Below are 13,778 nucleotides of genomic sequence, written 5' to 3'. Positions count from 1 at the left end.
CCCTACAATATTGTGACTTTTCACCTCCCTGCGCAGGTGCTATTTCCACAGTAAGAGAAAAAAAACAAAAAAGTATACAGCAAAAAGAAAATGCTTTGTCCTCATACGCTCAGGCAGGCTTCCCCAAACTACGGCCCGCGGGCCACATGCGGCCCCCTGAGGCCATTTATCCGGCCCCTCACACACTTCCAGAAGGGGCACCTCTTTCATTGGTGGTCAGTGAGAGGAGCACTGTATGTGGCGGCCCTCCAATGGTCTGAGGGACAGTGAACTGGTCCCCTGTGTAAAAAGTTTGGGGACCCCTGCGACGTCTGGCTCCTTACACGGGGTTGCGTGTCTCCTAGACGAGGATGTGAAACTGCGGAGTCTGAGGAGTCGCCACGGATAACACACAGAATTGAACTGTGAAAGCCCGTGAGGCTCAGGAAGAACGTTTTATTAGGAAACACAAAATAAAAAGAAAAACGTCGGGGCATGCCACAGCTGTGACGTTCAGGCTTTGGCTGGAAGAGGTGCCCTTTCTGGAAGCTTCTCTGCCTTTGGGGCAAAGCAGAATGACGGGTAGCTGCTGGGCACCCAGGGGAGTCAAAGACTGAGGTCCAGGGAGCCAAAGGCACTGTGGCTCCAGGAGGAAGGCCCATTGTTACCTCGGGCGGCCCTGCAGGCCCTAAGCTTCTGCTACGTCCCGCGTCAGTGACAGGCCCAGGGGAGCAGGATCTGCCCAGTCCTCAGGCCGGACCCTCAGTGACCCTTCAGTGGCCAGTCCCAACGGAAAAGACTTAAAGACTAATATGAAAAAAAAACATTTCATTAGATTTTGCTCTGAGTTTTAAATTAGATTACTTATATTTATATATAGGTGCTTTAATGTTATATCCCTGAATGAAAAAGTAACTTCTCTTTTTAAAAAAAAATTAATCCAATTCTGGGAAGACTAGTGGTTGGAATCCCAAGGTCATAATGCTGTCACTATTAATCACCTTGTTCAGCAAAGAAACACTTGATTTTAGGAATTACTAATGAATATAAAATACATACATAGATTTAGCAGTGCTGATCTCAAAAGCTTGAACACAGTGGCGGGTGGCGAGCGTCCCGGAGCTCAGCGAGAGCTGTGTAACGGGCCCTTGCACAGTGCCAGCCTCTGCTCTTCCTCAAGGCAAACTGCAAGTGCTTACTGTTCTCAAGGACACTCGGTTAATGCTGCTAGATTGTATAACCAAAGATCGGTCAGAACATTCGCAGAGCCAAACCTTTATCAACCTGATGGTTCTCATGAGCTATTTCCAATATATGTAATTTTTTTAAATCTCATTGGACATGATAAATGTTGCCATTTACTGTATTCAACTGTGAGAATGTTCAATTTGACACAAAGCAAAGACCAAGGCTTGGGAAATTTTGTTACATGTGAGTTTATCCTTGGGAAAGAAGTTTGTTTCTCACTCTGCTTATCACCTTGGGAGGTTCTCAAGAGTTTCTGAAAGGGTGTGGCTCTGTTCTGTTCCACAGCTCTGTAAAACACCCAGACTGCCTAGCGAATGCCCAGGCCCCTTAAAGGGCAGGCAAACCTAACAGAGAAAGTTCACTCCTGGGGAACCAGCTGTCGCTTACAGTAGAGCTCACTAATCTTGTGTCTTCGGACAGATGGCACTGTGCACTTAATTACTATGCAGAGACAGGTCCATTAAAGGCAGAACTGATTCTGCCCATCTGGACTCTACGCTGTGAGCCCACTCACGTGCTTCTGCTGCCCACTGTGCAAAGTGAAAACTCACAGGTCCATCTCCACTTTAAGGGGATGGTCTAAAAAAATGAGCACTGGAAGAGGAGGAAAAGAGACGATATTAAAATACAGTGAATACGAGGTTCCAACTGAGTGACTTTGCGTTATTTTCCAACCCAAGGGTAAAATTTTCATGACTGTGGTTTAGAAAACCAGATGTACTCCATCCCCTCCACTTTCCAAAGCATTTGGACGTATGCATGAGAAACATCCAACACACGATTTTAGTGCAGCGGGGTTCCGACTACGCGGAAATCAAGAAATACTATTTGAGTTAATCACAGGTACTTTATAGTACAGACTGCCAACATTTCTTTTTAAAAATAATAACAGTGGTTTATACCCAAGGCCACTGCTGTGCGCCGACCCCAGGTGAAGCCAACATCACCAGGTCTGACTAGGAGGCAAAACCTTAAATGGAGGACTTGGGGGATTGGAAGTAAAGAGAATACATTAAACTCAAAGTCATTGCACAGGACAGCAGTGAGATTCACTTCAAAGTGAAAATGAAGACACATCTCAAGAAACTCAAAGAATCATACTGTCAGAGACATGGAGACCCAGTGAATTCACTCAGGCTTCTCTTCGAAGGTCAGCGAATCATGAATATTCACTCTAAGAGAACCAGGAACAGAGGAGCAGATGTGACTGTAGTTTATCAGGAACAGCCAGGGGTCCAACAGTTTAGATATTGTTTTTACTTCTTTTTCTTTTCCTTCAATTCTCTTTTTATTTTTAAAAATACGTCTTTTGTACTGTGGTGTTTAAAATGGAATTGAAAACTGCCCCCCACCCCAGTTCTTTAAAATATTTGACAACTGGAATTGTGGTACAAACATTACTATCCATTATTTGTTCTTGTTTGTTTTCACTGTGCTGATTGTTAGTGCTCAAACCTCAGCGCCCTTCCTGCTGCTCCCTCCTTTTCACATGCCACATGTGTGTACAGAGAGGCCGCCTCTGTCAGGACCGCCCAGTCTCAGGCTTGCAGTCCATTAGGTGGAGCCATGTAAGTCAGGGGTCCCCAAACTATGGCCCGTGGGCCGCATGAGGCCCCCTGACGCCATTTATCCGCCCCCGCTGCACTTCCGTAAGGGGCACCTCTTTCATTGGTGGTCAGTGGGAGGATGCAGCCTGCGCTCCTGGAGTACTGTATGTGGCAGTGCCGCAAAGCGCGGCGTCGCTCACGTACAGTACTACTTCCGGTGACGTGGGACGCACGCGTCGTATCACTTGTTACGGCTAGCAGTGACAAATATGGAACAGGACACTGATCATCTCATTAGCCAAAAGCAAGCCCATAGTTTCTATTGAAATACTGGTCAGTTTGTTGATTTAAATTTACTTGTTCTTTAAATATTGTATTTGTTCCCGTTTTGTTTTTTTTACTTTAAAATAAGATATGTGCCGTGTGCATAGGGATTTGTTCATAGTTTTTTTTTATAGTCGGGCTCTCCAACGGTCTGAGGGACAGTAAACTGGCCCCCTGTGTAAAAAGTTTGGGGACCCCTGATGGAAGGGCTCACAATGACTTTCTAATTGGCCCTGAGGTTCTGGCATCTGACTGCTTCGCTCTGAGACTATGACTTTCCGTGGGAGATGGAAGTTTTTCAGAGAACTTCACCGTGGAAAAATGACCTTTCCTTAACTTGAAGCTACTTTTAAAATCTGAGGATCTGAACCAAAAGAAGAGGAGTATCAGGTTGGAGTCAAGACGACAGACAGGGTGAATGGAAAGGCTAATGTCAAAGATGGCTTCGCTGAAGAAAAAATATTCTAAGAGTAAAGAAAAATCTTGTCAGAAGACCCCAGAAAAGTTCTAATTTTCATTAGTAGTTAATAAAGTTATTCATGTAGAAGTGTGTACAACAGAACACTGCTCTTGTTTATTTTATTTGTACTTTTTGGCCCGGGGTATTAGTTTTAATGGACATTGTCTGTACCAGCTTCATTAAAATAAAGTATTTGTGTAAGAAAAAAAAAAAAAGCCTGGCAGATTTGAAAGGATTATTTAGCAAAGTAGCATTTTATTTTCTAACTAAGTCATTGTTGGAAAACTCATTCCATGAGCTAAATTCTCCCCACAGACTCTGGCATTATGACGAACTTCCTAAAAACTGTAATTAAAAGTTCCTCTGAAAATTCTTCTTTCTTGAGTCACGCTAGTCAGGGAGAATGAAGGGAGAATGGGGTGCACAGAAAACAGCTCTCCAGTGTAACTACTTAAAGCCTCTTGTTAGCACGGGAGACTTCTCTATTCTGTCTTGGTAAAAACCACTTGACATAGTAGCAAACTGGTTTTGAATTATGAAAATGGTTTACTGTTTAGTAAACTAGTGACTGATGCACATATTTTGTTTTCCATATACTCAGTAATATAAATAAAATTAAATCTGTCCCTTAGTTTTCCTTTGAATGACATCTTCCATGTTTGAGAAAACATGCATATATTTATATTTGGGGGACACAGATATCTAATAGTTTCCATTTAGGGGGAGCTTAAGGATTTTTCTTTTTTCCTGTATAAAACATGTTTTACTCTTTCTAATGTATAGTACTTGGAGTTCTTACCAGAAAATTAATTAAAATTGAGTTTTGAAGCCTTTATTCAAACTACTTTTAAATGAGTGGTTTATTGTTAATGTTTATTTTTTTCTAGCATATTTTTCTTTTACTTTCTATTTCTTTCTTTCCATTATATGTGTGTGTGTGTGTGTATATAAATATATATATATATATATAATTTCCAATCCAGGTTATTTCCCTGCCACTGATGAAAAATGTTCTGGCACCAAAAGCAATGGCAAATGTTAAGTATAATAGAAAACTAGAGCCAAGAGCCATTCAGCTTCAGTCTTCATGTACCATGATTAAATCATTAAAACAACACATGAAGAAGTTTACATGGTAATTGTTTACCTGCAGAACTGTGGACTTGTAACATTCTGCTCCCTTTTCAGTGAACCAGAGTAACAATATTCATCTACCATGACTGCTATCTGCTGATATTTTTTATGGTAATATTTGATTCTTACGACACTGCTGTAACCAGGTTGGCCTTACCACCTTGGCTTCAGAGGGTATAGAAGACAATGGACTACCATCTATACAGCTGTAATGTGTTAAGAATTATATGCTTATAGAATCTAGTTTGTTTCGGGTGAAAGGTATTCTTTCAGTTTTCATTTTGAATGTGTTTGGATTAGACAAACTGTAAACTTACTAATTTCTGCAGTGAAAAAAGAAAACAGCTCTTCAGTTGTGAAAATCTTATTTGTCTATGGAGAGAAAGCAGTAAGTAAGGGGAAAATACACATTTTTCCCCAGGCCTGTGCTCAGACATGACCACTTTTCCTCCTTTGGACCTGAGCCAAAGTGCTGATGACAGCCCTCTCCCACTTGACCCTGGGAGGCTCCGGGCTGAGGGCGGGGCTGCAGCTGCTGCGCCGGGCGGAGGAAGCGCCCAGATATTCTTGTGGTTGCGCAGCCACAGCCGCACCGCCCTCTCAGAGGGACTGCTGTACCGACGGTCCACCCAGCCCAGCCCCTCACCCAGAGCCAGGGTCCGGGGCTTGGGGCCTTGGGCTCTGCCCTGTGGAACCCTCAGAGAAGCAACATCGGTTCAAAAAAGACTCAAAACAGGAAGTCTGGGAGCGAGGAAGCTTTAACACTGGGTGCCTCCCAGGGTCTCAACACTCAAAACCTACCACAGCTGCTGTTTTGAATAAAACTGCAAAAAATCTGAGTGATATCAATAGTATTTTTTGGCTTATTAAGCAAGATCTATCTGCTTAACAATTAATACATGTGGCATCTGTAAACACCAATAATTACTTAATATTTACACTGAAATCCCACCTCTCTTTAATGCTTTAGTTTTTTTAAGTGGCATCAAATATTTTATTTGGGGCATTATGTTTCAAATGGCCCCAAAGGAACATGACACACTTTATACACATTTAGGGCTATCTTTTTAAACATACTTGCTCTTTCCTCCTTACGCATTATGTTACCAAATTAGTGATGTTGCCAAGTGCCTATTCAGCTAAAAACCAACAAAGAAGCCCGGTGCTTTCTTTTCTCTGCCCGGAGAGCACGGCACTCTGTATTCTCTCCTCCTTGGGAGAACAGAACCTTTATAAGACTGCTGATTACTCTACAGAACACTTTCTTTTCTTTTTCTCTGGCACATTTGTTGGCCCTGAAGGGACACAGTTGACTTGATCTTACTATGGTCCTTATTTCTATGTGTAAGCCGAGTGGCTGACATGAACACGAAAGCCGTAATGAGGTGATTTTAGCAGAAGTACAGTAACAGGCCACCGCAGGCAGTCAGGGAAGTTTTCTGCTACCCGGAACATTGGCGTATGATGAAAGATGATACAGACAGAGATCGGGAGTCTTCTCTCCCAGGTGCGGGTAGGATGGGGGTGGGACCTTGGCACCCACCTGCCTGTGGAGCTGTTCTCCATCTGCAGGCTGCAGTCGCAATCCATGGTCACCGATCTGCACAGGGGAGTGTGGAGACCGCTCCCCTGCTGAAGAACCACAGCCTGGGCCATCGTCATCTCGGTCTGGGATGTTACCCTTTGTGTCCCCCTGGAGGCCAAGCTCACCAAGGCTCGGGTGGAGCTCGGAGTGCTCATTCTGAAAAGAGCAGGAGACGATGATCACAGCTTTACCCAAACCCCTTCGGCTGTGCAGTCTGGTTTTTATAATTTGAGGATAATTATCCACTTTATGGGTTATCAACTCCACTTCTCAGCTTTTCCCCTAATGTGCTCACTTTGGCCACTTCACTCACTAGCCACTTCCTCCATTTAAACAATACACAGTGTAGTAAATACAGTTTACTAGAAAAGATGAGAAATTTTACTATTTATAAGTTACTGCTTACAGTTACAGTTTTATAAATTAGAGGAGGAACTTGAAAGTATTGATCAACATGAAACTTTCCAACTATTTCCAGGTTCCACTTAGTGATGATTTTCTACGTCATGGATATTTACAAACTGGTTGAATTAGTTTTTGAAGACTTCACCTTAAGGAAACAGAATCACTGTGTCTTCCCATTCACAGGATGACTTAAAATTATACCTATTGCTCACAGAGTGCAAAGCAGATGAAAGAGGTCTTTGGGGACTAAACGGAAACCAATATTCACAATGCCGTGAAGCAGCTGACAGAGCAGCCAGTGGTGTGTGGACACACCCACCACCAGAGACTCCAGTCCTGCGCTCACCAGAAAGCAAGGCCAGGAAGCAGCCTGCAGTGGTCACGCTCATTCTGGCTTAATAAAAAACCCCATCTGAAAACAAACATCTCTCTTCTGGTCCTGCTATGCATGTTCTCTTTCTCAGGAGAACACACCCAGATGTCAGAGGCGGCAAGGAAGTAACTCATCTGGAGCTGAGAAGAGACCCTTAGGAAACTGCACTGGCGGAGCGGGCTCTGACATTTAGGAACGAAAACTGAAATGAAGAGAGGAGGGAGGCACTTAGAACTGGGTTTTTCAAACTAGCAAGGGCAGGAGATGATAAAGGATCAGGGGGTGATCACTAATGCATTCATAATGAGCAACAAAAGAGATGGCAGCAAAACTCTGTTGCAGAAAGGCACCACAGACTCTTAAAACGAGATCAGAGGACAGCACAGAACTCTTGTTCTGATAGACAGCTGGACAGCCCACTGTACTTTCATTGCTAGAGTGGACCTGACAAAATAACCCGAACTGGAAGAACATGATGGCTCGGTGTGTGGGCTGGGGGGTGGTGGTGGCAGTGTCTGGGGGTCAAGGATAAAGCCGATGTAACTAAAAAGAACTCTCCAGGTGGACGCACCTCAGCGACATCCTCTCCTTCTTCCTCCATCTGCTTCCCTTGTCGCCAGTGCTTCAGCAGCCACCTGAGCTTGACATAAAAAAGGAAAATGTTCTGCTTCAAGGACCGGAGCTCCTGCTGCATCAGATTCCTCTCATCCGTCCAGGTTCGCTCGTGGAGGGAGTTCTGCAAAGCCAGGCTGTGCATTTCCAGCTCTTTCCACCTCAAGGCATAGAGGTGCTCCTCCTCCATCTTTAATAGGAGAAAAGGGAAGTGTGACAAGCAGGTATCCCGATTTGCCGCCCAAACCAAACCAAGAGTCCTTTGCAAAATGCCATTCCATCCGTATCTTTTTGCATCTGGTATGTGAAACACAGAAACCAAAAGTTTAATGGACTCCTTGAGATGTTCACTATTCATAAAATCTTACGAGTTTCCCAATTCAGAAGAAAAAATGCTATTTCAAGGTAAAGTATTATAATCATTTCTCATGGTCAATTCTCTCATGGTGTTTTCAGATGTCTCCAAGTGTCTTTAGGAAAGTTATTTCTTGGGGCGTGTGGCTAGAGCTGACTCAAACGCAGATTCTGCTTGCCCTCTGCACCTGGGTGTGCACACCAAGACTCACTGCACTGTAAAGGGGGAAGGAGTAGCAATCCTTCCCCTTGACTTCCTGGCCCTCGGGGCCCCAGCCCTGGACAGAAGAACAGCAAGCTGAAGAAGAGGCTGACAGAGAGCCTGCTAACGAGAGCCGGGGGGCAGCAGGCACTCTTACTGAACATGCGTATCCACCGCATGCACACGGGCTGAGCCTCCCCTCCACTTCCATGCTTAAGATGCCACAGTCCTATTACATACGGGTCACTCTTAAGGAAATAAAAGCACCGCTGTAAAAGAAATGTTTTCCATCTCTCTGCATTAAGTTCCTGCTTTTTCCATTCAGGTCTAGAAACTTTTTCTTCTAAGCAATTATTCTTATGTCAGTAATGACTAAGCAAAAAGGTATGAACAAAATTTAAATTCACATACAAGGGCACAGAAATAATATCTGTAGTAGCTGAAGTGGGATGAAGAAAGGATTAGATCGCCAGCCTTATCGTTATCAGCTGTCCTCTCCTGATTTGAGACTCCCTCTTGTGCCAAAAAAGACCAAGGCAGGGGGTTTTGTTTTGTTTTCCTACAGTACTAGATTAACGTTCAGAAACCTTGGGAATATGGCTTACACCGCCTGAGGCGGATGAACACGACTGAGGTGCTGAAGGCCAGTGAAGAAGAGCTGGAGGCAGCGCTGGGAAGGTCCCTGGGTTTGTGCAACGACTTGCGGGGTCATTAGGTCATGACTGACCTATACCCAGGTTTTATTTGCACTTCTAGCTGATTTAATGCTGCATCTTAGCAGCCCCGAAGAGTCTTGCCACTGGTTCTCTCCCCCCATCGGGACACAAGAACGGCAGAGTGGGTAAGACGGGCAGACTCGTCTACTGGAAATGCGGTGTTTCCAACTTACTTGCAATGTTATCTTAGGCCATGGACTGGTAAAGTTTCAGCTTCCTCAGCTGCAAAGTGTTACAGCTAACAGGGAATAAACTGCAGGCGCCTCGCTCAGAGCAGGTGCTCCAAAGGCGTTAAGAGTATTAGCTGGTGGCGGCGCGGCACTGGGGACGTTCCGAGTCCCTTCCTCTGCAACCTGCTGGAAATGCTCCCTCTGGGCTGCTCTCTCTGACCCCTCCTCCACTGCCCTGCTTGGCCTTGCTCCCGACTCCAAGCACTTCCCAGGACTCGGAGCTGGTCCTGCCCTGGGGTGTGCTACGCTAGTGTGCCGTGAGACATGGTCAGGTGTGAGTATAAATATACATTTAGAAACTAGATTATTAACTATACGTATAATATGTACTGTGTTAGAGTGTCATTTTGGTAGGTGGTGTGCCCCAGGATTTTGTAAATGTAAAAAATGTGCCGCGGCTCAAAAAACGTTGAAAATCACTGCGCTAAAGGACACTGTAACAAAAGTTGTGGGACACACACATTCATGTCCAACTGCGCTTAGGTTTCTTATTTTATTTACTTCGCTGGTTCTGGCTGCAGGGAAATTTAGATTAGATATTAAGAACTTCCTGAGACCACACCATACCTATTGAAAAGCATGTTTTAGAACAGAAAGGTAGACAGTTATCTTTACGAGACGTCTGATGGGGGTGCTCAACTGGACGACCTTCCCATACCCGCCCGCCAGGCCAATGAATCCAGAAGCCTGTGCATAACAGTGCTCTTTCAAACATCTTGTCATCTCTCTTAAGGGGGGCTGTGCAGCCAGAGAGGCAGTGGCGCTGAAATCCATGTTAGGTATTTACCTTTCGGATCTTGTTTGTAAATTTCTCTGTCTCCTCTTGATGCAGTCTGGTCGCCTGGGCAAGCTGACCCTGTAGCTCCTCTAGCGACACACTCTGTTCAGGTAAAACTGGGGGCCCCCTGAGCTGATCAGTGGAATAAAGGAAGGGGTTTAGTGGACTCGAACTCGGCCTGATGTGAAGACGCAGGACAGACATCTGCACAAGCCAGGGACACACAAGGAATGACAGCACGGGCAGGTGCTGCAGCAGTGGAGTGACAGTGGCAACTCCCGTGAGATTCTCTTCCCGCGCCCCTGCGCTATCTGGAAAGGACAGCTCCACCTGCCCTCGGCTCTCTCACCTAGAAGGCAGGTGAAGAAGTGGTCCCTATCACCTGAAGTTCGACCTCCACAGTAACAAATCAGGCTGAGGAGGGAGCCAGGGTACCTCAGAGGTGTCTTTGCTACAATAGCAGCTTCTAGAAAGTTTTATAAAATGCTGGGACTGACTACGAGAGATGGTGATCGTGACAGAGTCAAGCATGACTGACCCACACAGAGTCCATCTCTTAGATTGACTGCCCAAGTTCACACATGTCTAAGTTGCATGATGAATTTGTTTGTATGCTTTCTTACTAGAGTTTTTCCTGCCTTCCGTTTCTCCTGGCAGTCCTATCCTCAGTGCTCCGAGGAACTGGGTGGGGGCTCTTTCAGTGAACAGACACATCACTTTAGGACTTCTCCGCCTCAGAAGACTGCACAGAGATCTGCTTGTTAAATTTTAGGTTAAAAATAGTTAAAGGAATCTTTTCAAACTCCTTTTATTGTTAAAGTCTATCTCTCATAACTTTTATGTCCAAACAGCAATGATAGAGGAGTCAGAACTACTACTTTTGAAATGTCTTTTTTTTTTTTTAAGATGGAAACACTGTTACATTAAAAATCTTAGGCATCAATAAAATTGAAGCATGTGATTTTACCCACTGGTTTATGCTACCTGAAAGATAGGTGATTTATAAAGCTAGGAATGACAGTGGATTGTTGCCATAAAAATGGTATCATTTCACTATTTTCCTTCTGATCACCTTTAACTAATCTGTTATTTCTCATTGAGGATATTGTTTACTCTTCCTAATCTGATGTTACCTGAGTTGTCATGATTGAAAATCATACCCTAGGAACAGGAAATACAGAAAACAAAAGAGTAGATCACTTCCCTTAGTACAAGGGATGACTAAGAGAGTGTAAAGAAAAAAGGATCTAGACCAGGTCTTCCCAAACTACGGCCCACGGGCCGCATGCGGCCCCCTGAGGCCATTTATCCACCCCCCCACCCCCCACGGCACTTCCGGAAGGGGCACCTCTTTCATTGGTGGTCAGTGAGAGGAGCACTGTATGTGGCGGCCCTAGTGAACTGGCCCCCTGTGTAAAAAGTTTGGGGACCCCTGATCTAGACAGAGAACATCAGAAATATCAGGGATTCACCAACTTTGGGATAACATTTTTGAAAGACTTAAGCTCAGCCTACTTTCAAGAAACTCAGCTACTGAGAATATTAATGAAAGATTGTCATTATAGCTATTAATGGTTATTATTGTAATCTTTAATATTTACTAGGCAGGGTTTTGGTTCTCTTTGAAGAGAGGCACTTCTCTATACACTGAATTTACTCTAATGACTAAGTTCTCATTTCTGGAAGTTCTAGCTTATTGTTTTTTTAACGTGGTCCTTTATGATAATGACTTACTCTTCCCTCGTGTTCGCTTGCCTTTGGTAGTTTTGAGCACATTTGTTTTACAACCTCTTTCTATTAATTCTGGAGCCTGAAGGCCTCAGCGTCAAGTCCTGTGGTGGGATATTGGCTGACTCCTGCAGCAGGTGCACGGTTTTGGCTTGGGTTTGCAGTTTTGCGCTGTGAGGTCATCTTCAATGGGGAGTTAGTTATGATCTCATATGCGACCTGGGCTGAGAATATACCTCCAGATGGGGTTTGCGGGTTTTGTTTGTTTTTTTTGTGCAAAATCCAGCAACAGAACATAAACTCTTCTTTCCTTGGAGATGCCTCAAGTTCCAGGTGCCATCAGTTTCGCCTGATCCTGGCGAGGCTGCCCGTCCTCAGGGTTTCTTGGGGGTGACTCCACCCTGGTGGACAAGCTCCCCTATTGCTTCCCTCCCCCAGCAGCCGGACGCTTCTCCAACTTGGCCTTGCACGAGGTGCAGCCCTGCAAGGATCCTGGCTCATGTCTTTCCCTGCTCTGTGTTGTTGGGCCCAAGGCCCTGCCTCCTGTCCTGTTGGAGTTATTAAAACCCAAGGCTCAGGTGTATGTATCCATTCTGGCCACTGTCCCACCAACCCACCCACCTAAAAGGCCACTGACCCTGCTCTAGTTTTCAATCCTGAAATCGATTCCAACCCTTGAGTGTTTTCCTTTCTTGTGAATTCAGGCACATATTTTTAAAGAACATTTTATATTTTATGCTGCATTTTCTGTCTTTCTTAATAAGCAGGTAGCATGTCAGGCACTGTGCCAAGGACACAACAGTAAGTAAAGCTGCCTCAAATCCCTGCCCTCCTGTGGCTTCCGGACTGACTTTTTGCACAGGAGTGCTTTCAGGGAACCCCAGCTGCTCAGTGACATACTACTCTATACATTTAAGATGTAAAAATCCTCCATCTTTTAACACATTTGGCCATTAGCCTGAAGCTCCATAAGTAAGGTTAAAATAGGCATCCTAATCAAACTAGTCTTTTAAGAAAAGCAAAAATCTTTGAATTTAGTTTCTATTTATACACTAAACTATTTAGTTCCATTTTAATCTTAATTATATAAACCATTTTTATTTTAAACAAACATCTGAGTCTCCTGCTTCAAGCATCGTTTGATGAAAAATGTGTCCCTCTGTTTGCACCACCCCTTTGAAGGGTCAGAGGAAAGGACCCTTGAAGTCCCACGGAGCTGTCCCTCTAGGATGTCTCATTTACCCACAGTGGCTCCTGTGATGTCTGTGGAGACTGGTCAGCAACACAAACTTTCAGATCCTCCTCATCTATTAGAACAGCGGTTCTCAACCTGTGGGTCGCGACCCCAGCGAGGGTCGAACGACCAAAACACAGGGGTCGCCTAAAGCCACAGGTTGAGAACCGCTGTATTAGAAGTTCTACTCTCTGTTCCTGTTCATCTTTGCTAACAGAATATTAAAACTCCAGACAGCCAAGGGGCTCCAGGTTGGGATGCCGCCACTCCAGTGTTACAAAACAAAGTACAAACAAGCTACGGCAAAAGGTTCGGTCTAGAATTATCCTACTGCCACACAACCACATACAGTCACATACATCTGAAGAAAAGTTTCCACATAACACATAGATTTCATCCAGAAAATAAGTACTTCTGTTCGTTACCAGGTTCCCAAAGATTGGATTCTAATCCCATCCTTTGCCCACTTACCTAAGATCCCGGGTTACACATCTAACAAGTTCCTCTTGACATCTCCACGGAGGCGGTTTATTTAAATACCATCCTCACTTGATTCTGAGGCTTGGAAGCCTGTTAACCTTGACATTACAGCCACCTTCCCCGCTCATGTTCTGAAACCTCTGCCCATGCTTCCCCTCACGGCTGGGGCCCACACCAACCTACACAGCTAATATCCTGGATTATCTTCAGAGAAAGTGACTTATAAATTACTTCCCACACCAGAGAGGAGAACTGCGCTATACCTCGTTCTATAAAAGGAAGGAACGTGTTTCATAACGGCCACTGCAACACCTTAACAATGCCTCTGACACAGGAGGACTCTGTTCCACCTCTATCCCCATGACTGCATATTCTGGTGAGTTCTATCT

The 13,778-nt window shown here is 44.6% G+C and overlaps 1 protein-coding gene across 8 annotated transcripts in view; it reads right to left on the bottom strand.

The window, feature by feature from the left end:
• The window catches only part of MTCL1 (microtubule crosslinking factor 1), a 171,350-nt gene that overhangs the window by 45,014 nt on the left and 112,558 nt on the right, over positions 1–13,778 (bottom strand). For 5 of the 8 annotated variants that reach the window (XM_066353171.1, XM_066353172.1, XM_066353173.1 and 2 more), the window contains 3 exons: positions 9,957–10,079; positions 7,627–7,857; positions 6,236–6,433 (listed from right to left, as the gene is read on the bottom strand). In XM_066353171.1, coding sequence (XP_066209268.1) covers positions 6,236–6,433; positions 7,627–7,857; positions 9,957–10,079 — 552 coding nt within the window. The remainder of the gene's footprint in view (positions 1–6,235; positions 6,434–7,626; positions 7,858–9,956; positions 10,080–13,778) is intronic. The other 3 variants (XM_066353174.1, XM_066353177.1, XM_066353179.1) reach the window with 1 other exon arrangement.

Source organism: Saccopteryx leptura, chromosome 11, assembly GCF_036850995.1.
Source record: "Saccopteryx leptura isolate mSacLep1 chromosome 11, mSacLep1_pri_phased_curated, whole genome shotgun sequence".
Taxonomy (NCBI): Eukaryota; Metazoa; Chordata; class Mammalia; order Chiroptera; family Emballonuridae; genus Saccopteryx; species Saccopteryx leptura.
This window is presented reverse-complemented; position numbering and strand designations above follow the sequence as displayed.